The sequence below is a fragment of the Scleropages formosus genome, chromosome 8, assembly GCF_900964775.1.
Source record: "Scleropages formosus chromosome 8, fSclFor1.1, whole genome shotgun sequence".
Lineage (NCBI taxonomy): Eukaryota > Metazoa > Chordata > Actinopteri > Osteoglossiformes > Osteoglossidae > Scleropages > Scleropages formosus.
The window spans coordinates 22,067,054-22,090,153 of NC_041813.1; the positions used below are offsets into that span (position 1 = coordinate 22,067,054).

The 23,100-nt window shown below is 41.3% G+C and overlaps 1 protein-coding gene across 1 annotated transcript in view; it reads right to left on the reverse strand.

The window, feature by feature from the left end:
• Positions 1–17,412: 17,412 nt before the first annotated feature.
• adgrb1a (adhesion G protein-coupled receptor B1a) overlaps positions 17,413–23,100 on the reverse strand; it is a 60,936-nt gene continuing 55,248 nt past the window's right edge. The window contains exons 29-32 of the mRNA XM_018756919.2: positions 21,790–21,825; positions 21,002–21,106; positions 20,450–20,503; positions 17,413–19,304 (exon numbers count right to left, since the gene is read on the reverse strand). Of these exons, the coding sequence (XP_018612435.2) occupies positions 19,110–19,304; positions 20,450–20,503; positions 21,002–21,106; positions 21,790–21,825 (390 nt within the window). The 3' untranslated portion in view covers positions 17,413–19,109. The remainder of the gene's footprint in view (positions 19,305–20,449; positions 20,504–21,001; positions 21,107–21,789; positions 21,826–23,100) is intronic.

The following is a 23,100-nucleotide window of genomic DNA, read 5'->3' on the forward strand; positions in this document are numbered from 1 at the left end:
CACTCATTCTCAGTAATCCCTTGTCCTAACACAGGGTCGTGGCGGTCTGGATCCTATTTTCTACACCCAGAACTCTATGTCAGTTCATCTCAGACAGAAATTATATTACAGTGTGAATACTATTTGCTTACATCAGGGGCTTAAAACATGTCTCTCAGAAAGAGACTTTTTTCTTTGAAACCTACATTGAAGTCCACACTTCCCTCTAAAAGCAATAACGAATATGTTGAAAATATCTATATTTATTATCATCAAGGGCAACAAAATGGAATATGGTTATTATGGCCACTTTTGGGCTACTGGTCAGAGCTGGGAGGTGGTAATGAAATATTACTGTAAAGATACCTTTGCATGGGCTGACACCGGGGGAGGCTGAGCGTCCCGTTGGTGGGTGGCGCATTAGAGCTACCTCATTAGAGCAGCCACCACGTCTCTGCACTCATCGCTGAGCCCCGGTGAGTCACATCCATCTGTAGTGGCTGGACTCTTATTGTATTAGCGTGAAAAGCTTTCAGCACATGCCGACGCTCTATGGCACCCACTCGCTGGGCCTTCAGCCGGCACTTCAGCAGAGCCATCATTTAACTCTTTGGGCGTGTTAGGCAGCTGTTCCCCTTTTCTCTCCTATGATACTGAGATTTTCTTTGGATTTTCATGCTAAAAGACATTCTGTTAGCTCATCAGAAATGGACCGTGTCCTTCTTGAAAGACGTTCCCACATATTGGCACACCATGCTCACCTGTTGGGACCCTTTGTGTGCAAGCTCATTAATACAGTCCCATTAGGATCTGGCTAATAAACTTTTAATTTTCACTGTTCTTGGATTAAGAGAGTGTGTAGGGGTATGTCTGGAACCATCAGAACCTCTGAGAGACCCTAAGCGCTTCAATGGCTAGGCAACTCGGGCAGCAATTGCGAAGGAAAAAACCCGATAATCAGGCTGAACTCAAAAACACAGTAATTACACCAGGAAACTATGGCACAGTTGTACAGCGAGATGAGTTTTTTGCCTAGGACCTCATACACTACAGAATGTAAACAAACTAGATTTAAAATTTGACATGAGGGAAAGTTACTCAGTTATTTTATTGAAAAATAACACACTGAAGAAAAAAGCACCAGGAGCGCCCAGGGCCTGGTGCTAAACCCAGAAAGGTTCCACAATTGAACACTGATAGATCTCTGGACATTGTGACAGACATAAATCATGGTGCCTTGTATCAATTCTATTTTTTAAACGCAGAGATGACTCAGAATCTGCATTACAGGTGTCAGACGTTATCGTAAACAATGCAGCTCTGTGCCATAATCACATTATTATAGTCAACATTACACAAAACAATTTATATTCATCGGCGAGTGTCTAATTAGACTAGAAAACAATATTTCACATAGAGAGGAGTCTTGAACCTATGACCTCACAGACTCAGAGGGTAAATAGACTTTTTAAATAAACTCTGTCATCTCACTCTGCCCTGTTATAATCTGGGTCAAAGCTAATTGACTGAGTGCAGCCGCTGAGTTTTGATTTAATCAGAGGGTTATGAGGGTCTCTGGTCCCTTGCTCCACCTCTAATGTAGGGGCAAATCAGGCAGAAGTTGATTTATGATACCCTGTCACTTTGTTACCTTTCAACTTCTCACGTGTAAATTCTGACCAAAAATCATTCATTCATCTCATTCTTATCTATCATCTTTATTATTATCATTGCTATTCTTATTATTACTATTAATGTTACAGCTGTTGCACTCATACCTTTCTGCTAACTATTCAAAAGAAACAAGTCGCTTTACACTGACAACCTGTGAAAAGGTATTTTGCTCTTTTACTTCATTTGCCAAGTTAATCACACACAAAAGGTAGTGCAGGGAAGGGAGGGAAAAAAAAAAAAAAACAAAAAGAAAAAAAAACTATCCTTCTGGAAAGTTGCTTTTTAGTAAAGGTTGTAAAGGCAAGCTTAGGATCTTCCATCAGAGCATCACGTACCGCATGGCTGTCTGCATGCACTTCTATTTTCTTTCCTTATTGTCGGGCCACTGGAACCTGACAGCTGTGATACTTGATTGATATGTCATTATGTTGTTGAAGTACAGACAGCCCCCATGAATACCATCACAAATCAATCAAGTTTTAAGTCTGTCAGAGTCCTCTGAGTAATGGTTCTGCCTCCTTAGAACCAGGGTGGAGAGCCTAAAACTTTCAGTGCACACACAGCAGGTTCTAGCTAAAGCATGAGCTTAAGTTATCACTGTACACTGTATGGTATTGCAAGGATCATCAGTGTTTTCCCCATGGCCAGATGAACTTGGGCTTAACCAGAATTTGATATCATTGTGAGGCTCGTACCAGCACCGCATGGCCGTAATCATATGATTTACCATTTACAAATTATGGAAAGTTTTGACCCTTAGAAATAGCAAGATGGGAATGTCAAACAATCAGTGAAAAGTCAGTGTGAACGCTGATTTGGGCTTCATCTGTTTTTTTTTTTAAATTATCTACCACAGTGTGAATATTTTTTTCCCTAAACAAGAAAATATTACAAAAATGCCTTTATAAATGTGCAGAAATATCTAAAAAAAGTTATTTGGCCAAATGATTCACAATTGGGATTTGTTTATATGTGTCGAGTGGAAAGAGAAAAAAGCAGCAAACCTAGCAGTGGTCCCTGAACTCAGTTTGACACATGAGCTAATCTAACACGTACATTGGGGGCGGTGTGAGATGATGTGGGTTCGAACCCTCCTCCGACTGTGTGAAGTTTGCATGTTCTCCCTGTTTTTGTTTGGATTTCCTCCAGCTGCCCAAAGACAGGTGTTTCAAGTGAACTGACAACTCAAAATCTCCATAAATGACTGTGTTAAACTATTCCGGTGTATAGATCAGTGATTAACTTCAGGTACTTTATTTTGAATTTGAAAGTCACCTTAGATGAAACAGTGTGGGCTAACCACCACACACACACTTTCTGAACCGCTTGTCCCATACAGGGTCGCGGGGAACCGGAGCCTACCCGGCAACACAGGGCGTAAGGCCGGAGGGGGAGGGGACACACCCACGCCGGGATGCCGCAAGGCACCCCTAGTGGGACTTGAACCCCAGGCCCAATGGAGAGCAGGACCCGGTCCACGCCCCCGTGCCCCCTGGGCTAAATACTACACAGTATTTATTAAAGAAAAGCATCTGCTAGAGGAATAAATATAAAAACAGAAGAAAGAGCAAACAAGAAAAATTGTAATTCTTGGCTCATCAAATTCTCTTACATTTGATCTTTGCCATCTCCCCTTGGATGAATAACCACCCTTATACCTATACTGTGAAGAACCTCACTGGTTGATTCTCCCATAAACCTCTCCTTCACCAACACAGTCCTGTCGCTTCCTTCACAACATCAACAAAACCGGTCCCTTCCTCATTGTGTTGCTCAAATTCTTGTTCAGGCCCTTGCTGGGTTGGATTATTGCACCTCCAACTGGCAGGACTCCCTGTATTGCCTATCTGTCCTCTCCAGCTCATCCAGAATGCTGCCACCACATCCATTCTCTCTTTTCCTTGTTTCACACACAACTACTCACATATTCTGGTGGATTTCTGTTGCTGCTGGGATCCAGTTCAATACCACAGACCTGGCCTACAGTTCCATTGACTTGGCTTCTCACTACCTCCAGTCACTCCTCTCTGAATACTATCCTTCTGGACATCAGCTTCATATCGTTTGTTTCTTCTCCTTCCAAAAACATGGAAAAACTTGACTTATTTTCAATCCTATCTTACAAGCTGCGGAATGAGCTTCCAGTCAGCGTCAGATCTGACATCCCTTCAACACATAGCCTTGAAGACCTACATCTTCAATTTGTCAGACTTTTGAACATCCGCATTACCCTGCCACTCCATATCCTTTACTAGTCTTTCTGTGCTGATGTTATTTAATAATCTTGCTTATAACTTGATTGTTAATTTTAAATTAAGTGCATCCTTGCAGTTCACAGAATTACATCACCAGTTAATCTAGACTCTTGCCTATAGTTTCTGCTTGTACACTAGACCTCTCATGCAGGGGGGTGTTGTGCTAGTCCCACTGGGAAGATAAAATTCCATGAATATCTTGTCATTCTTTTATAGACCCAGTAAAACTTTGAAAAAAGCAAGTACTGCATAATCTAACAAATCTTGAATTCCTCTATTTATTTATAATTTAGAGTAGAAGAAAAGTTGAGCATAAAATATAATGGTCTTTGCTCTTACCTCTATTCTAAAGGGAAACATAAAAACAGGCAGGCGGTAAGGTAGTGGTTAGAGCTGCTTCCTTTAGACACATATGTTGCAGGTTTGAATCTTACTTCCAGCTGTAGTATCCTTGAGCAAGGTACTTCTAAATTACTCCAGTAAAAAATTACCAGCTATATAAATGAGTATGTAATTGTGGGTAGATTTACACTGTAAGTCACTTTGGAGAAAAATATCAGTTAAATGAATGTTTAAAAAAAAAAAAAAAAGTTTCAAATGTTGAGGAGACTTTATATATAAACCTACATTGGCTATTATAACCATATGGGCAATTCCAAAAAGCCTCATGGACATGAGAAGTTTTTTTTTTTTTTTTTTTAAATTATTTTTCTAACCTCTTACATTTTTCCCCCCAGGAACATGCCATAAAACAGTAAAATAAAACAACTTTCTAGATACAATTTCCTCATATTAGTATTCCAGCTATATACCTTGTGAACTTTTATGTTTTGGGGAGAGTTAGTGTTTATTTTCCATTTTTCAGTCTTGAAGGTAATTTTATCCTTTAGAAGAAATTCTCACCATGTTCAGTGCTGAAGCTCCAAACATTTAATCCAGTTAGCATGTGGACTAGAAGAAATCAAGGCACAGAGAGATGCACGATGCAGCAGGTGTTTTCTCCAAAGCTAAGTTTTAATTAATGCATCTTGTTTTCCAGAGTTTTATACAAAATAAAGAATTATTTTCTCTCATAATGGACATCAGCTTCTTTACATCATCAGAAGCCCATAGGAAGTGGAAGTCTAGTCCATCAACACCACTAGAAAAGGGTTCGCTCAATACCCTGTTTTTCAAAGACATGTAAAGGTCTGTCTTTATAGACAAGAAGTCTAGTTTTTGCAGGTGATGGTCCACTCAAACACCTTATTAACCCATTTGTATTTCCTTCCTAATTTATAAATTTAGGCAGTGGTTTGTCATATATGTTTCTAATAGCATCAAAGTTTTGATTCAGTGTTCAAACTTTTTCAGAGGTCATGTGCTTTAGCTAATTTCTCATTTTGTTGCGTGTAGAACAACAGGATTGTTAGCAAAGCTACCATGTGTAGAGCGGTGGAAATTAGCCGACAGTGACAACTCCCCCCACCCAACAAGGTGTCTCAAGATCTCCCCATTAATTAAACCGCTTGTCAATGATCACTCAAGCTTTGTTTTTCCTCCATTCCTCAGGAAGGTGGCACTCCTCTGCTTCCCTCCCTCAGGCCCTTGTAGTCGACAGGGAGTGATGGGAAGACATCAGCGCGTCCGTCACTGGTGGATTTGGAGTGCAACGGGCCATCTCCTGGGATGAAGGGGATGTTAGATGGAGAGGAGTGGAAGGCTGTGGGGGAAACATTAATCACTGACAAAGAAGAAGATAAATCAGTCTTGATATGGCTGGGGATGAGCTAGTGTGGTTATAGGGACAGTCTGGGAATAAGGGAGTGAATCATGCTTTAAATCAAAACCAATTTACTTACCCAGCACCACCAACCACACCCATCTCATTACTGGAGATTTGGTACCAGAGGGTAATTACTTTTTAATATCATAAGATAGATGGCTAGATGGCAATCCAACCCAAGGCAGGTGGTGGGACCATCATGATGGACAGCTGCTAGGGACCTGCCCCTGCCCTAATTGAATAATGATGGGCAGATGCTGACACTTAACGTCCCACCTAGGACTGTAAAGGCAGCTGGCCTGAAGAAAGTGTGAGCTGTGTTTTAGAAGAGCAGGGGATAGAAGGTGGTTGTGGAGTTTGTTGGGATGGGTTTAGTTTGGGTCATCTTTGGTTTGATGACTCCTTCTCCAGAGCCAGCCAGCATAGATAAAAATGAAACATTGCAAACCTTATAATCTTGTCCTTTATTGATCCAAGTACTAAGTGTCTGGAAAATGTATGTGTTGCTTGAAGGATGTCAAGTATCAGCATGTGCACTTTACACCAATCTCAGGATGTTGGGTGAAAAAACTTTATTTACCCAACAGATTGCTTTAAATAGGAAATGATGGCCACAGTGAGCTTATTGTGTAAATAACCTTTACCTCAGGATTGCTGCTGTGTTTGCTTCACAGAGGTGCATCTGCCCTCCAGCAGAGACTTATAGTCCAAAGACAGTGAGATGATTTTGTTTGCTGGTTCAGACATGAGGCCTGCTGCTGTGGCATCACCTGCACTTGAACCCTGAGACGGCTGTGTAGTGGAAGCTGCCTCCTGTGGACAGTGTCGCTACAAGTTGAATGAGCATGCTGGCCCGGAGGCATACCCTGCCATTCTCTCCAGCTGTGGCCAGGTCAACCAGGTTCACAAATTTTTGGTTTCGCTCCAAAGCAGCAACAATTTTTCCTGGGTCTGCCATTTTTTTTTTTTTTTTAAATAATAATTTAAAAAAAAGAAAAAAAAAAAAGGAATAGGGGTGACAAAACAGGTTCAGGTGCAACAACGGCCCTGACAGCCAAAATATTGGTTTTGGATCCAGTTGGCTGTGTGCGGGATCAGTGTGTGAACAAGGTTGCTTTTCCTTTGTGATGTGTACAATCTGAACTGAAACCGTGAACATCCAGCTGTATAAATAGCTATTAGCTGCTCAGCCTGTGGTTTCAAGCACTTCAGATAACAGTCCCTAGATAAGTAAACTGTGTGCAGAAAATGTGCATTGTCTTGCATTCCAACGTAGGAGGAAGTGAACAAGCGATCCTGACAATTTTCGTGAATTTCCAAAACATCCACTCTGTGGAAACCACTGGTGGTGGTCCATCATGAAGGGACAAGAATAAACTGCATCTTGCATTGATGCAATTGAACCTTTGCATGGCTTCACCTTGGCTCAGATATAGCTATATTTAGATGATATGGCCTTGTAATGTTATATTTAGCTTTTAATTGTTCACTTTTGATAAGATAAACATTCTTATGACAGCATGTTCTCTAGGCCTTTTTCAAATAAAGGTTAGTACGGAACTCAGAGAAGACCACTAATTTCAAAGGTGATGGGAGGAGATCTGCATCTTGGTGAAAACCACAAATCCAGATCAGCATGCAGACTTCACCCCTCATCACCTTATAGGACATGACATGCTTTGTCTAATATGGGAACATAAAGGGGGGGCATGGTGGCACAGCAGGCTTGGCCAGGTCCTGCTGTGTGGTGGGTCTGGGGTTCGAGTCCTGCTTGGGGTGCCCTGCGGCAGACTGGTGTCCCACCCTGGGTGTGTCCCCCTGCACCCTGTGGTGCCGGGCTATGGTCCGGTTTGCCGCAAACCTGCTTTGGACAAGTGGTTTCAGACTGTGTGGGAAAGTAAATAAATAATAGCCTGTTTTTATTAATAACCCTTATTACTGCATTAGCGTAGTTGCATCCAAACAGCTCATCTTCCACAGTCATAATTCATCAAGAGTTCAACCTAATTTTTCACCACCTTTTTCATTTCCTTATCTTTTATTTTGTATTCATTTTTGTTGCGTTGCCTAAAATTAATCAACAAAGTTTCAGTGTCGCTCTTTCTCGTACTGAGAAATAAGGGCTCTGGCAACAGTCGTCCTCATGCATAAGCTTTCGTGGTGCGAATTTGCGCATTATTATGCCGTTTTAACCTTTTGTTTCTTTTTGTCCATTTTTCAAGTGGTGGCCCAATCAGAATACATGGAACAAGTCTCCACATCTATAGACAATTCTACATTTGGAAGGAAGTCACATTTAAATGTTGTATAAAAACAGTCGTATGTTGTGATCCACTTTCACTTCATATTGTATTTAATATTTTGGGTGCCAAATGGGAGGAAGAAAAACCTTTCCAATAGTCTGAATTTTCCAGCCTTGTACAATTTAAGTTTTGGTGTAAATTTTTCATAATTTCTTATAGTAATAGTAATACTGAGAATACAATTCTAAAACACTTCTCCTTCTAAAGAAATCTTGTTGATTTGCTTGTAACGTAGCGCATGAAATATGCTAATCAGATAAGTACATGAGCCTCGCAAAAACCCAAGCCATATCAGTTTACTGACACAATCAGTGTTGAAAACAACGGCTGTGCTCTAACGTAGTCAACAGTGAAGGCCGTTTCCTCTTCCTCGCCTAGTCTATGGAAGTGTCCACATGCAATCCCACCCTAGAGCACCCATACAGGTACTTAACCTATGCAGAAGAGGAGCAAATCCCCACATAGGCAATTTGCGAAGACTACAGCTAAACACCATCTGCAATGCGGGGTGCTCAACTGAGCTACTTTATCAGCTAGCGGGCATTCAGGTTTTAATTAAACCGCTCGCCTCTCAGTCGCATACCTAATATGATGTAGAAGGAGCTTGATAAAAAAAGCAGGAAGCGGGATTAATCAGCGTGACTACATTCCAAGCAACTCCTTTCCAGACTCTGGAGAAGTTTTGATTTGACGCTAAATGAAGGTGGTAGCTTGACTGCATATAGTATTTCGAAGCAGAAAAGTCTATTAACGGTGGAAATTTACTTTTTTAGAAGTTATTGACTTGAAGACATGTCCTTGGAGAACTGGGCTTCACCACACCCAAAGAATTAGTTGCATGGTGTCCTTAAGGATTGCATATTACAGGCCCCAATCTCACAGAAAGGCATCCACTTTCCAACCACGCATCATGTTTAATATACACACATTGGATGTAAACAGATTCATCTATCGATTATTCAGATCGGCATTCATGCTCATCATCAGTTTGATAACTCTTAGAGGTTCACCCTGTGGATTGCTGACACATAAGACTTAAAGAAATAACTTGCTTTCCTTGGCTCCCATCTCATTATTTTTGCTTCTTATTCAAGTCTATTATTTCTCTTCACACAGTTAAATATTTGCTTCCCAGCAGGAAAAAAAAAGGATTTGTATTAAGACAGGTGCAATTATTTAGTAATGATTATGAAAAATGAGGGAAATAATTCTGACATTTTGATATGCCTGCTGGACACACTTTTTTACAGAATTGTATGATAACAAGGCTTACGATAAAAAAAACGGGAGTCTCTTTTTGTCACAGAAAAGAGCAATATTTTTTATTTTATTTATTTTTTTTGTAAATACTGCCTAGGAATAAGAGGTACTGGCAGTTAAAAATAAATGCTGGCAGACTGAGCAGGCAAAGCTTATTCCTTACGATAATTGGATTTCTGTTTGTGTCTGTCTAAGCTGTTATTTCAACGCAAACTAAACGTTTAGAGAATGCAGTTTCATTTGTAATTTTCTACTTTCCTATCCCCTTGCACCCTGGCTCAAGGCAATGCCAGCCCATTATTCAGTTGTTGTGCCCCCTTTTCATAAATGGACAATATTTAACTGTTTTTCTAATCCATATACAATACACATTTTGTAGGAATTTAATCAAACAGAAGTGGAGGATTGCAGCGTAATCTCATCACAATCAGCTCACGGACAAATACATACAGTCTAACACCCCATAAAAGGGGTCGTTTCAGTGTAATTGCCTCTCAACCCTGTCTAAGGATTATAATTAATTAGATATGGTGAATGACCTGCGCAAAGGCAGGGTCAACACTGCAGAAGAACCTGCTCCGGTAAAATAAGGACAATTTCAGTTGCAGCAATGTTCTGCCATCCCTCCACACGGACATTTAAGCTCATGTTTGCTACATGCGACCGTGTTTTCGTTTGGTCCGAGTCGCAGCTTATTCTTGACTGTTTACTTTGGGGATATGGTGTCTTCACATCTGGGATCCTGTTGTGATCAGCAGCACCGGAATACCCTCTTGAATGCAAGACACAAGTTATTGTGGCTTTTTCCACTTTTTATTTTTGCCCCCAGCATGCCCAGAATAATTATAACTTTCCTGCTGAGAACAGTTGCGGTAAATCCAGGATTTCCATATTTGCAGGCCTGTGCTGAATAATGGAGAACAGAAATTGGAGCGTCGTTTCCATTCATGCTGGCTTTTAGTACGGATGGGAGTGGGAGAAAATTAAAAGATAAGCCTGCTGGCTCTTACACGGCAACGTCCGACACAATAGGTCAGGCTGTTAAGGCAAAGGTCAGCTTATTTCCCGTATTGCAATAGTAACCAGCTCCTATAGTTAATTCTTACACTTTACTTACATGTTCATAATTATGAATGTACATATATTTAGTTGTGTGTTCTCACTCCCATTCATCTTCCTCTGTGCATATATTTGTGAATGTAATTTTGTATATGTGTGTCTCTGCAATTGCATATCCATGGGAATATATCTGCAAGAAGGACAAAATACTTAACCATATAAAAAGGACTTCAATTTCGAAATAACTAAAAAACAAAATCAATTACTGACACTAATATCCAGAGCATCTTACAATGTTAAGGTAGCTACAAATAATTTACCCATTTCTACAGCTGGGTAATCTTTACTGGATCACATTAGGGTAAGTATCTCGCTTAAGGGTACAACAGATGTGGATGGGATTCAAGCCTGCAGCCTTCAGATCCAAAGCCGGTGCTTCTAACCACTGTGCTATAAACAAAAATCATAGAAATGGCCTCAGATTATCACAGAACTGACTCAACAAAGACTCAGCCTCAGAAAAAGTTGGAAGACATGAGGATCTTGAGTTCGATGTTTAAAAATGTTGCCGTTATTCATGTTTTGCACTCATTCCTCTTTTACTGTCCTCATTTGTTCCTGAAAACCAAGCCAAAACTGAAAATCTGGATAAAGGAATTTATTCCATTATTTTTCATAGCAGAAAAATTCCAACTCATTCCAACCCCATCCCAGGTTACATAAAAATTGCCTTACTCATGCTTAATATCATAAGGAAAAATTGGTGTAACATTGGGGGCGCAGTGGGTTGGACCAGGTCCTGCTCTCTGGTGGGTCTGGGGTTCGAGTCCCGCTTGGGGTGCCTTGCGGCGGACTGGCGTCCCGTCCTTGGTGCGTCCCCTCCCCCTCTGGCCTTATGCCCTGTGTTGCCGGGTAGGCTCCGGTTCCCCCGCGACCCTGTATGGGACATGCGGCTCAGAAAATGTGTGTGTGTGTGTGGTGTAACATTAAAACTTTTTTTCAGCTTCACTTTTTTCATCTTAACAGACAAATCTGTGCAAACGAATGCATAAATAGAGAAATTAAGCAGGTGCACGTGCCAATGTGCTTAGAATGAGCTAAAGAAAAACCTGCTTATTACATACGTAATGTTAGCTGAAGTGCGTTCCACTAGTTGATTAGCACATTACACATTTTTCGTTAGAAAAGCAGAACAGCCCTTTGGAAAGTTTCCGAAGCCGAGGCTCTGAGGGCAGGTTAAATGTGTTGATGTTGAAAAACATTATATAATCTTCGAGATGGAGGGCTCTGAAGGATTTGCACTTGCAAATATGTTTGGTCGAGATAACAGACTTTAATTGGCTACCCTAAACGGCACACCAAACTCATAGATCAGACGTACAGGAAAAGGTATTCAACAATGAAAACTGGTTGATGTGCAAAAGTGCCGCAGACAAGCCTCCCCCAAATACACAAATCGGCAGAGAATACAAGCAAAATGCTATACAAATAGCTGCCTCTATATTTTTTATGACCCTTGTAGCCTAGTGACGACGGTTTGCACATACTCAAACAAAAATTTCCCGCTGCTGGTGAATCCACAAAGCCAGCCATGATGTTATGATTAAAAAACCTCAACTTGTGAAGAAAAATTAGCAAATTTCTATTTAATTAGATTGTTTGTTTGACTCTTGCTGGTTTTATTGACAATAAAACTTATTATTGCCTGCATTTTGGCAAGAGGTGCCGGTCACAAATCAGGCGACCGAGCCGCTCCCCACGCTATTTGTATGATGGGGGGGTGAGAGTCGCACCTGCAAGCACAATGCAGTTTACGCCGTCTACCCCGGAACACGACAGCTCCAAAACAGATGTCCTCATGAATTAGTGAGGCAACTATGAAAGATTAACAGAAAAGCCGAGGAGACAAAGCCACAGGGTAATGTTCATTTAATTATTTCTTTGATATTGCCTATTCCTCCTTCCAGCTGTGTGTGTTCAGCTGCACAGCCACCCCACCCCCCTTCCCAAAGTGGCGCTTAGCGAAAAACGTCACCCGCGGCTTTGCCCACGTGGCGCCGTGGATTTTGAGGACAAGAAAATAGCAAGATGCCTTTTGTTACTGAAAGTATTCGTCGCTCTGGAGTTGGCTTCAGTACCCCAGTAACACTAAGTACAGAAAATGTATTCCAACATTTTGATACTGATATGCTGAAAATATATAATATATATATATCATTATTTAATTTTTATCTCTTCCTTTTCTGACAAATTCACACCATAACCTTCTTCCGACCTAATAACTCCATGCCCTTATGACCTGGCATCCAGAAATTTTGAGTAAATTGCCAGTTTTTGGACTTCAACATGTCATTAACTTTACAATACTGTGCACCTCATGAGGTTATAATGGTTTTATTAGCGATTGCCTATGCTAATTTTCTGTTGTGTGGATGGAAGAATTTTCTGGAATAATGTTAGATGAATGGATGAATTTTACGGAATTAAATTTAATGATTGTGGTGACTACTTTCCAGTGCTTCTCTCTGTTGATTTATTAAACATTATTAAAATATTTTATACCGAGTTGCTTGTAAAAAAAAAAAAAGAAAAAAAAAGAAATGCTTGACGGTTTAAGACACCTGCTACTGACTAACCTATTTTAAGCAGTTACAGATTTGAAATAATATGTACACCCTAATTATACAACCTTTAGTGAATAATTCCGTAAACTGTTTTTATCTGGACTCTGCAGGAGCAAAGCCGGCAGTCTTTGAATTCTCTTATAAAAGAAATAACTTTGGTGTTCAATAATAGCTACAGGAAAAAGCTTCAACCTTAAAATCCTGAGAGTGATGAGAATAATTCTGAGAAAACTACAGGTTTAAACTATTTTTATTGGACTGTTGGTGTCCCGCTAGTTGTAGACATTAGGAGAGGAGTTTAGTAAATGGTACACTTCCTAATGAATGTATAACCTGCAGGTCAAAACTGTCCAACTACAAAAGAGAATAAAGGTAATGAGCAACAAAATTTTGAGTATAATCTGGAAAGGTCAGCGATACATGAGGGTCAGTCTTTTACAAACTCGTGGAAAGAAATGGTCACATCCCCATAGTCCTCAATTCTGTCATAAATTGCTTCATCCATTTGCTGATTCAAGCCTCCCCCAGAATGTGCCTGCAGAGAAGCAACCCCCTGTACATCTGAAAGGTACCATTAATCACCAGCTGCTTGACCTACTCATTCCTTCCACTGTGGTCTGTAAGTTTAATCCTTCTTGGGTAGAACAGCAAGGCATTCTTGGGTATGTCTACACCCAGTTGCACGAATGGTGTTGGATAACGGGGTCCAGTGCCGGGCGCCATCGCCTCGGGGAGCTGTCCGCGGTGCTGACGGTCCCTTTGCCTGCTCCATGTGACAGCAACTGATTAAGAAAGCTGAAAATGGCCAGAAGCTGATGAATGCTGTACATGGTTATGGGATAAATTAATCAATTATTAGTACTGATTAGCAGGTTGTGCAAATGATTTTTCTTCTGTAATGCAGTTTTTCCATGTTTACAGTCAAAATTGTGTAATAATAGAAACATACAGTACCTTTGTGGGTATAGTTAAAAACAGTGTTCTACATTATACTGTACATGTCTTATATACAAGTTTTAATGTGAGCATTTAGTATCTGTATGTATATATAACAATGATGCAGTATTTAAATATATATATATAAAACCCAGTCCAGAATATTATATATATATAAAAATGATAGCAGGTATAAGGTGGGCAGCACAGTGGCACAGCAAGTAGTGTTGCTGTCTCACAGCACCTGGGTGGTGTGAGAGGACCTGGGTTTGATTCCCCCTCAGTCTGTGTGGAGTTTGCATGTTGTCTGCATGCGTTTCCTCCCGCACTACAAGCACATTCACCTTGGTGAATAAGGTGTGCGGGCTGATGACGCTACATAGAGTTTGTTGGAAGTCACTTTGGAGAAAAGCGTTTGCTAAAGAAATGTAAGGTGTCCAAATATTCTGGACTGAGTTTTAAATTACAATTTCTCTGCTTTTTAAAAGATAAAGCAGGAATTTCACTTGTTAAAAAAATGGGTGAAGCTTAGCAGAACACAAAACTTCTATTTTTCCTGCAGAAATTAATGGTAATTAAAAGTTAGTTTCCATAATTATTAACCCTATGAGCAGATTTTCTGGACTGAATTCCACTTATGTGAAGCAAGCCAGTACTTTTCTCCAAAGTGTCTTGCAACATAATGCGCAGTTGATACTAATGTTTTTTTTTTTTTTTTTCTCTTCTCCTCCTCCCCAGACCTGGTCAAGCAAAGTATCCTGTTCTTCTTCCGCAGTAGAAGCTGGGGTTGGGGCCTGAACCAGAAAACTTGAAGGTACAACTGATATTCTAGCAAGCTGCAGATATCCATTATATAGTAACACATTTTGCTTCGGAGAAAAGTGTCAGCTACTTACAATTTTTAAGGTACTTACAATTATTTACCTATTTATACAGCTGTGTAGTTTTACCGGAACAAGTACCTTGCTCAAGGGTGCTACAGCTGGAGGTGGCAATCAAACCTGGGACCTTTGGGTCCAAAGGCAGCGGCTGTACCGACTACGCTATCAGTTGCCATAATAATATATATTAGTCTTCTGGCAACCTAACTGATGTTAGGGACCGTGTCATCGCAATACCAGAAGGTTAGGTAACTGTGAGTCAGCAGATAGCATCCTTGTCAGTGGTGATAGGCAGCATACTTCTTCTGGCACCAGGGTGACAGATTCTAATCCTCTACAGCTGTCTCAGTGGACAGACCATGCAGGATCACACCTATGGAATAAATATTTGCACTAATGAGCAAGATGCCCCACGATGTCAGGTTTATTTTCCGTAATAGCCAATAAAGCAAAAAGTGTTTTGTGAAAGAATGCTCTTATTTAGTTGCTGATTTTCTGTCGGCGCAGAAGTATCAGGGCAGCATGATTAGGGTTACGGAAATTCGGATTTGCCTTTGTAAGCCTCTCTGCAAAATTAGATCATACCGTTCGACAAGCAGCATATTTGGAGAAATGGGGATGGGTTTAGATACATAAACCCATCTAATCGCTGTTATGGAGTTACAGAGTACATATGAGATGGCATTGGCAGAAAAGACACGTCATGACCCCGGCGGTGAACTCCCCACTGTCCACCAGAGACACCACTCTACATCCATCTAACTGCATCAACACACCTGGCCTCAGCTGACCATATGAGCAGCTATAAAAGGACTGATGTCACATCACCGGTTTGCAGATTCTTGATCAGCTCTTTACTGCGACTACCCGGCGATACATGGTCGCTGTCCGCTGACCCGTTTCCCAACTTTCTGTCGCAGTGTGTTTCTGTTCCAGTCCCCTGCTCCCATCCTGTCTGTGACAGTCCTTTGTGGTCCATTCCAGATCGCATGTTCCAGCTCCATCTACATCACACCTCCCTGCACGAAATCCTGTTCTCTTACTGTAAGGACACACCATGTGCCTCCTTGTTCCGTGTTTCTCGTGCCACCCCTGCGCTTCATCTCCTGATTTGCACTGCGCTTGAACATACTCTGCTACTGAGATCAGTTTACTTCGCACCTGTTCCCATCGCACATTCTTACGTTAAAGGACAGTGAGAGCGAACACAAAATTTACTGGGATCTGTGTGTATTTATGATACACGTGCACAAAATCCACAAGTCTGTAAGCAGAGTAAATAGTTATTAGTTAACACAGCAAACACCTCATTTTATCCAAAGTTTTTGGAGGCCAAAGTAATGGCAATTTTGATTTGCCATTTCTGAACAGCCTGTGAGACTCCCAGTGTTTATTTTTCAATCTATTCCTTGTTCTTTACTCATTTCCTTTAAAAGCTTGTTCACCCTTAATGCATCTCAGCTGCATAAGCACTGTGAGCGGTGAAGAATAAAACCAACTGTTCTCTGCTTCCTATAATGCCTGAAAAAATAGGAAGTATGTAGAAGTTTTTTTAAAAAAAAAAAAAAAAAAATTATTGCAGACTTTTCCTGTTTATCTGTTGATATTTATGCAGTTTGCCAGTTTTCTGTCCCTTTAATAACCTCATAAATACTCACCTGAGCTTAACTATGTAATCACCACAGTTTCCACCCTGGACCCAACAGCATTTCCTCCACTTTTGCTCTCCAGAAACCTATATTTCTTTTAGGTCTCTTGAGATAATGCCTTGAAATCTAATAGGAACACACCTGACATTAAGTCTTCCATGAAAGCCAGCGTTGGTTAAACCTTTAATAGCAGATTGTGTTGCTTTCCAAATTGGATTTCTGCTTGCAAGGTGTAAGTAATCCTGGGCCCATTACAATCACTCATTTGTCACTTCACTCCAGCACTCACAGAACTTGAGTTCTCATTATCTGCACATTAATTGTCCAAGGGAAATGTTTGAAAACACAGCCTTACATTCATTAGATCATTACACCATTGGGCCTTGTTTGAGGAGTGTGTTTAAATTACATACACATTCTAATGACTGCTGCAGTACTACTTCTGCGCTACGTCAAAAGCCTAAAGCAACATTCTTTCTGAAGAATTTGAATGATATTCATTTAGCTGACACTTTTCTGCAAAGCAACTAACAATGTTAAGGTACCTACAATTACTTACCCATTTATACAGCTGGGTCATTTTAGCGGAGTAATTGAGGGTGAAAGTACCTTGCTCAACAGTACCAGAGCTGGAGGTGAGATTCAAACCCCCAACAGCTCTTTCTGCATGTACAGCTTTCGAGGGTTTTCCACATCCAGCAGTGTCCAATGCAGGTATTAACACAGCTAAATTCTGAACACCAGTCAGCGAATGTGCACATAATTATATTCCATAATCATAAAAACTCTCCCTATATGCTGAAATTAACTTTCACTGTCAAGAAACTCATGTGCAACCTTGCTCGCCATCACCACTCTAGGTCAAATCACATTCATAACACAAGACATTTTATAGTTTATAATATAGATATATCTTTTATTAGAAATAAGACACATTCATCTTGTGCTCTGAAAACTGTACATTAACAAAGAGGAGAACCCGATAAAGTAAAAGTGACAAACCGATAAATGTGTATTTGATGGGAGGCGAGAATCAGCCTGCGGCCGGGGGGTGGGGGGTTAAGTGAGTCGAGTAGACAGTGATATTAAAACACACATCATTACATTAGTTACAGAACACTGTTATAGTCCAGTAACCCGACAAGGCAGAGGGAGTTGGCCAAAAATAAAATAAAAAAAAAAACATAAAAATTCTGAAGCACAGTAGAAAGATATTTATAGGCTAAAATTCATTCTGTGTAACTCTGCTTAAATAATTACAATACTGTACAGCAGGACTCTTCATGAAGAGCCTTGTGCTTCCTCCGTGTGCAACCAAAAATTCGGATTACTGAATCACAGTTTCTGCAGTTTCAAATGGATATATTTATAAATGTTCATTTTTTTTAACAAATAAGTATTTTGATACACCCTGTCCAGTATGTTCTTTAAGTTTTGTATGCGCTGCCAGTGGCCGCAGTCTCTCCTGTCTTCTCAGACATGTGGCACTGAGGCAGGAAGGCAGGTTCCGTAGTGCCGTGGTGGCCCGCAGTCCTTGACCACCAATGGGACTAGGGCGATCAATCTTCGTTGCCCGGCTGTCCCTGCGAGACGTCGCCTGTGCAGAAGCCACTCGCTGTAACGCTATAACAGTCTTGCTGAGCCAATGTTGCGTCCCCTGCAGAGGGTGGGCTTCTACACCTTCCCCATCCCCTACACACATCCCGAAAGGCAACGCTTCTGAGCCTCAGCGGTGTGGAAAACAAGTCAAACATCCTTGTTAGCTTGAAGCGGCAAAAAACCCAAACGCGAGGGAGGGTGGGCTTTCCGGATATCCCTCCCCCCCCCCTCTTCTAATTGGCTTGACTGCGACCTTTGGGTTTAGGCTGATGTGTCACTTCCCCTGTGTTACTTGTTGGTAAATCTTTAAACACCAAAGGGAGCAGAGTGGATTGAAGCTGGGATGAGGAGTGGTCACAAGTGCAATAATTAATAATAATAAAGTTAAATCAGCTATAAAGAGTCACTATAAGGGTGGGCTGATTGCATGATGACGCCGATAAGCTGTTCTTTTAAGATGAAGACTCGAGCCACACTGCCAGGGTTTGGCCTTCTGGGTACGATTTAAAGGCATGATGGATTCAGTTCCCAGAAAAACTTGGAAAAAACCTGAATCAAAAAAAGAGGAATGCAGGAAAAAGACAGAAGCTGACCTCAAGATTTTGGTTTCTCCAACTCTTGATGGGGGCTGTTCTGTGGATGGTTGCCCCATGGTCTTTTAAGTCTACCTCTGTCTGTGCCAGGGACCCAGGTTTGCACAGCAGTCCGATGAAAGAGACCCGGCGAGGTGATTTTCCCTTGTTGAACCCAGAGCGGAGAGCGTTGACGTTTGTTTCTCTATATGGCAAAGCTGGAACTAAACTGCCTTATATTTAACCGTCTAATAAAGAAACCACTATATACTTCTTTCTGTCCCTTTTTTCATAGAAAAAGTCTGTTTAGTCCCTTTAGAGTTTCGTCCTTTTGTCAGTGAAAGGAAAAGGCGATACTGGCATTAAATAAAAATATAACAAAACACAAGTGAGTTCCGTTTCCTATGCTCTCTATACAGGGTTTTCAAGGTCTAGGCTCTATTGCATCCTGTACCCTGTCCCTTGGTCTGTCTGCCCCTTCACCCCTGTGATTCTGCTCGCTCCGACCGCGGTGAAACGAAAAAAAGGCAGGGCCGCGGCGGGAGCAACACCCTCACACCTCCGTCTGCAGATCGATGATCTCCTGGCCCACCAGGGGGATGGTGGCGCTGGCCTTCTCCCACTCCACGCTCTTCATCTCTAGTGGTGAAGCCTGCAGCGGCTCCAAGTCCTTGCGTACCCAAGAGGGCGGCGAGTGCGTCTTCCGGATACCCTCCCAAGCCCGCTTGCTAGGGGTCTGTTGTTTGTCCTGCAGAAAGAGAGAAGGCATTTTATTCGTACCACTTCGGTTCAGTTCAGTTACATTCGCCTTTATTGTCATTATGAAGGTATTACAGTTTTGCAGCTTCCAGAGTGTGAAGCAATGGATCAATGCAGTACATATAGTGTTGCAGAATAGAGGTAGTCCTCAACCTATGACGGGGTTCTGCTCCAACAGATTTGGGCTGCAAGTCAACGTCATTACCTGAAATTCCCTTTATATTATAAGGACATATAAACAATTAAACAGTTAACATACATGAACGTTAGGTTGTATAACAGGGCCTTGTTATATTTTCACTAACTTCACATTTTATCCATGTTAAAAACAACACTAATATTGAACGTAATAAGCACAGTAAAGTATAATAGCTATGTTTTCATGCCACAATATTTTCACTTTCATTTCTAAATCTTTTCTTTCCAAATTGTCTTTTGCTTTTTCTTTTCAGCACCACCTGAACGCTGACATTTTCACTTGCTAGCCATTAAAAAAATAGTCGCTGACAGATACACTGGCTAAATCGGTAAGAAATTCGGGTGCCTTGCAACAGTACAGCCGGCCCATGTTATGGAATAATCATTGTTAGATGTTATGACCAAACACCGGGACTTGAAAATATATCACGGTTAATGGGACAGTGGTCATAAGTCTGGACTGTTGCATCACATATGTTGTGAACTGAGGACCACCTGCATAGATGAGTAGCAGCAGATATGAGCGGAGTTTAACACCTTCACTTGTACACTGCAAACCCAAAATAGAGCACAAAAGACCAGAAAAGACAAAGAAATCATCGAAAAAAAAATGCAATATAAAACAATGTAATAAAACCAAAACAGTAAAGCAATTAGCAAACAGTCATATTACATAAATTGCACATATAAGGGGAATATTACACTAATTAAAGCAGCTAAGGGGAACAAAGTACTATTAGTAGTTTCAGTGGGTTCTTCCCATGTAATGTGAAACGTATGTCTGTTTCAGTACACGCCTTCCGGCACGGCAAGCACGGAGCGAGAGAGAAAGCCCCATTAGCAAATTTAGTGTACTGGGAAGGAGAAATGGTTGTCACAAAGACGGAGAGGAACAAGGAAAGGGGAAGGAGGAGGGATCGAGGGAGAGGTACTCACACTGAGATTGGTTTTGTCGCTGCCGCCCGAGGAGACACTCCACCTCTTTCCAGGCTGCGGAGAAAACCAACAGTGAGCAATACTGCGTTTGGGGGAGTTATTACAGTAACATTGTGGGATTAAAACACTGGGAAATAAGAGGGAAGTTCAATCAGCTGTTTTTTTACGCAAACAAGTGCGATCGCTGCACGAACAAATCGGAGCGTAAACATCGGGTGTCGCTGAGCAGACTGCTCAGACTTTCTCAAATTTAAGACACGCTGGCAGACAAGCATAAAAAGCGTATCATTTAACTTTAACTAAATTAATTACGTAGAAACTAAGTAATTACTTTGAAATGGCATTGAACCTTAACTGTTTGGTTCAATGCTAATTTCTCAGTAGGCTTTTAATTAGTTCTGTTGAACTATACAGAAAATGTACAAAAGATTTGCGTGGGTGCAGCTGTCTCTCTGTCTAATTTCCCTTTGTCAGAAGAACGTAAAAGGGGCCTGTTGGTCTGTGCCCGCGAGTTCCTGCCTGTCCGTGAGGCTCTGACGGTCAGCGTCTGACCTTGCCATCGACGGGTGGGGACTCCCGGTCCTTCTCGGCATGTTGCAGCTTCCTGTTGAGGTCCTGAAACATGTCCTGATGGCGCTTTCGTGTGTGCATAATTTTCTGCGGGGCAAAAGGAACAAGATGGTAGTCAGTGATACACATATTCGGTGAAAGATGCACATTTAAGAGAAATTTTGAAGAAGAAGAAGGTCTTTCTTGCACAGGGATGAATGCACACACACGCACACACACGCACACACACACACACACACGAACACTGTCTGAAACCGCTTGACCCGAGCGGAGTCGCAGCAAACCAGAGCCTAGGGATGAAGATATATGTGTGTGTGTGTGTGTGTGTGTGTGTGTGTGTAGATATATATACTGTGTATATACTGTATATAGGTGGTCCCCGATTTATGATGGGGTAAATTTTCCGCAAAACCCATCGTAAGTCGAAAATGCATTTAATACCCCCAATACACACCTTTGCGTGACAGACTAGGAGATGTGGATCGCTGCCGCTGCCCAGGATCATGAGAATATCGCACCGCATATTGCTTGCCCAGGTAAAAAAATCAAAATTTGACATTCAAAGTACAGTTTCTATTGAATGTCTGTCGCCAGCTCACCATCGTAAAGTCGAAAAAATTGTAAGTCGAACCATTGGAAAGCGGGGACCACCTGTGTATATACTGTCTATACAGACACACGCACACGCACACACACACACACACACACACACACATACCGACATGCAGAAGTTACAAATGCAACTGCAAAGTATGCAAAAAGGAATTTACCTCAAAGTCTAGCTCTGCGTAGCGGGATTTTCGTCTCTGCGAAATGAGGACAGGAGAGAACAGGTAATTACTTTGTGACCCGAGTGTTCACATGACACGAGCTTCCCCCGTTGCTCAACCCCAACATAAAACACTGCGCACTACAACCAGACTTAACAAATCCTTCAATCCATTCCACCCAAGTCTTTTAGACAAATGACAAAATACACAATGTCAGATTTCATCTAATTTTCTTAATCTGATTTTCTTCACTGTTGCACCAACCCATCCTTATTAACAGCCAGAGTTATAGATTTATGAGGTACCATAATTATACCCTAAAGAAAAAAGGCATAACTACAGAGTAAGATAAGAGGAACGAGGAACAACAGACACAGAAGTACATTGAAAATGTCTGTTTTTTTAAACTCTACACAGGAGCTTAAAATAAGCATAATGACACTTCTATTCTTTATTGGTGTGCATTTAGAAATTTTAGCATGGGTGTAAAAAGCCTTGTTTTTTTCTTTTTCTTCAAAACCCACTCTTTCAACTGTTTCAAAGCTCCACCATTTTAACATTTTAGGCTTTTTTAAAGTGTTTGTGTTTCTGAAGATTGAAGTCTAGAGTTGAATAGGTTGACTAAAACCCTGCCCTACAGCAAGTAAATTTGTCAGTTTATGTAACCCAGAGCTTTTCTCCACAGACATAATGTTGCTACACTGTAATTGTTTACCTACTTATACAGCTGGATAATTTTTATTGTATTAACTTAGAGCCTTGCTCAAGAGTACTAGAGTAAGAGTAGGATTTGAGGGGTGGAACAGTGGCCCAGCAAGTAGCGCTGCTGTCTCAAAGCACCTGGGTGGTGTGAGAAAACATGGGTTTGATCCCTGCTCAGTCTGTGTGGAGTTTGTATGTTCTCCCTGGTTTCCTCCAGGTGATCTGGTTTCCTCCCACAGTCCAAATACATGCTGTTCAGGTTCACCCATAGCGTGTGAGTGACAGAGAGAGTGTGTTCCACTGATGTATGGATGAGCGACCCAGTGCAAGTAGTGTATCTAGCAGTGTAAGTCACCTTGGTCAATAAGGTGTGTGGGCTGATAACACTACATAGAGTTCACTGGAAGTCATTTTAGAGAAAAAAACATCTGCTAAATAAATAAATGTATGTAAATTTGAATTGAGGTGCTTTGAGTGAAAGGCTTTAGCTCTAACCACTACTCTGTCTGTCCACAATAGCTAGCGTCTCCAGTTCGAGATGTCAGCAAATACGGCCTCTGTAAAAGCTTGCTTATCCTCTTGTGGGTTGGGTAAGGCCAGGCTGCTGAA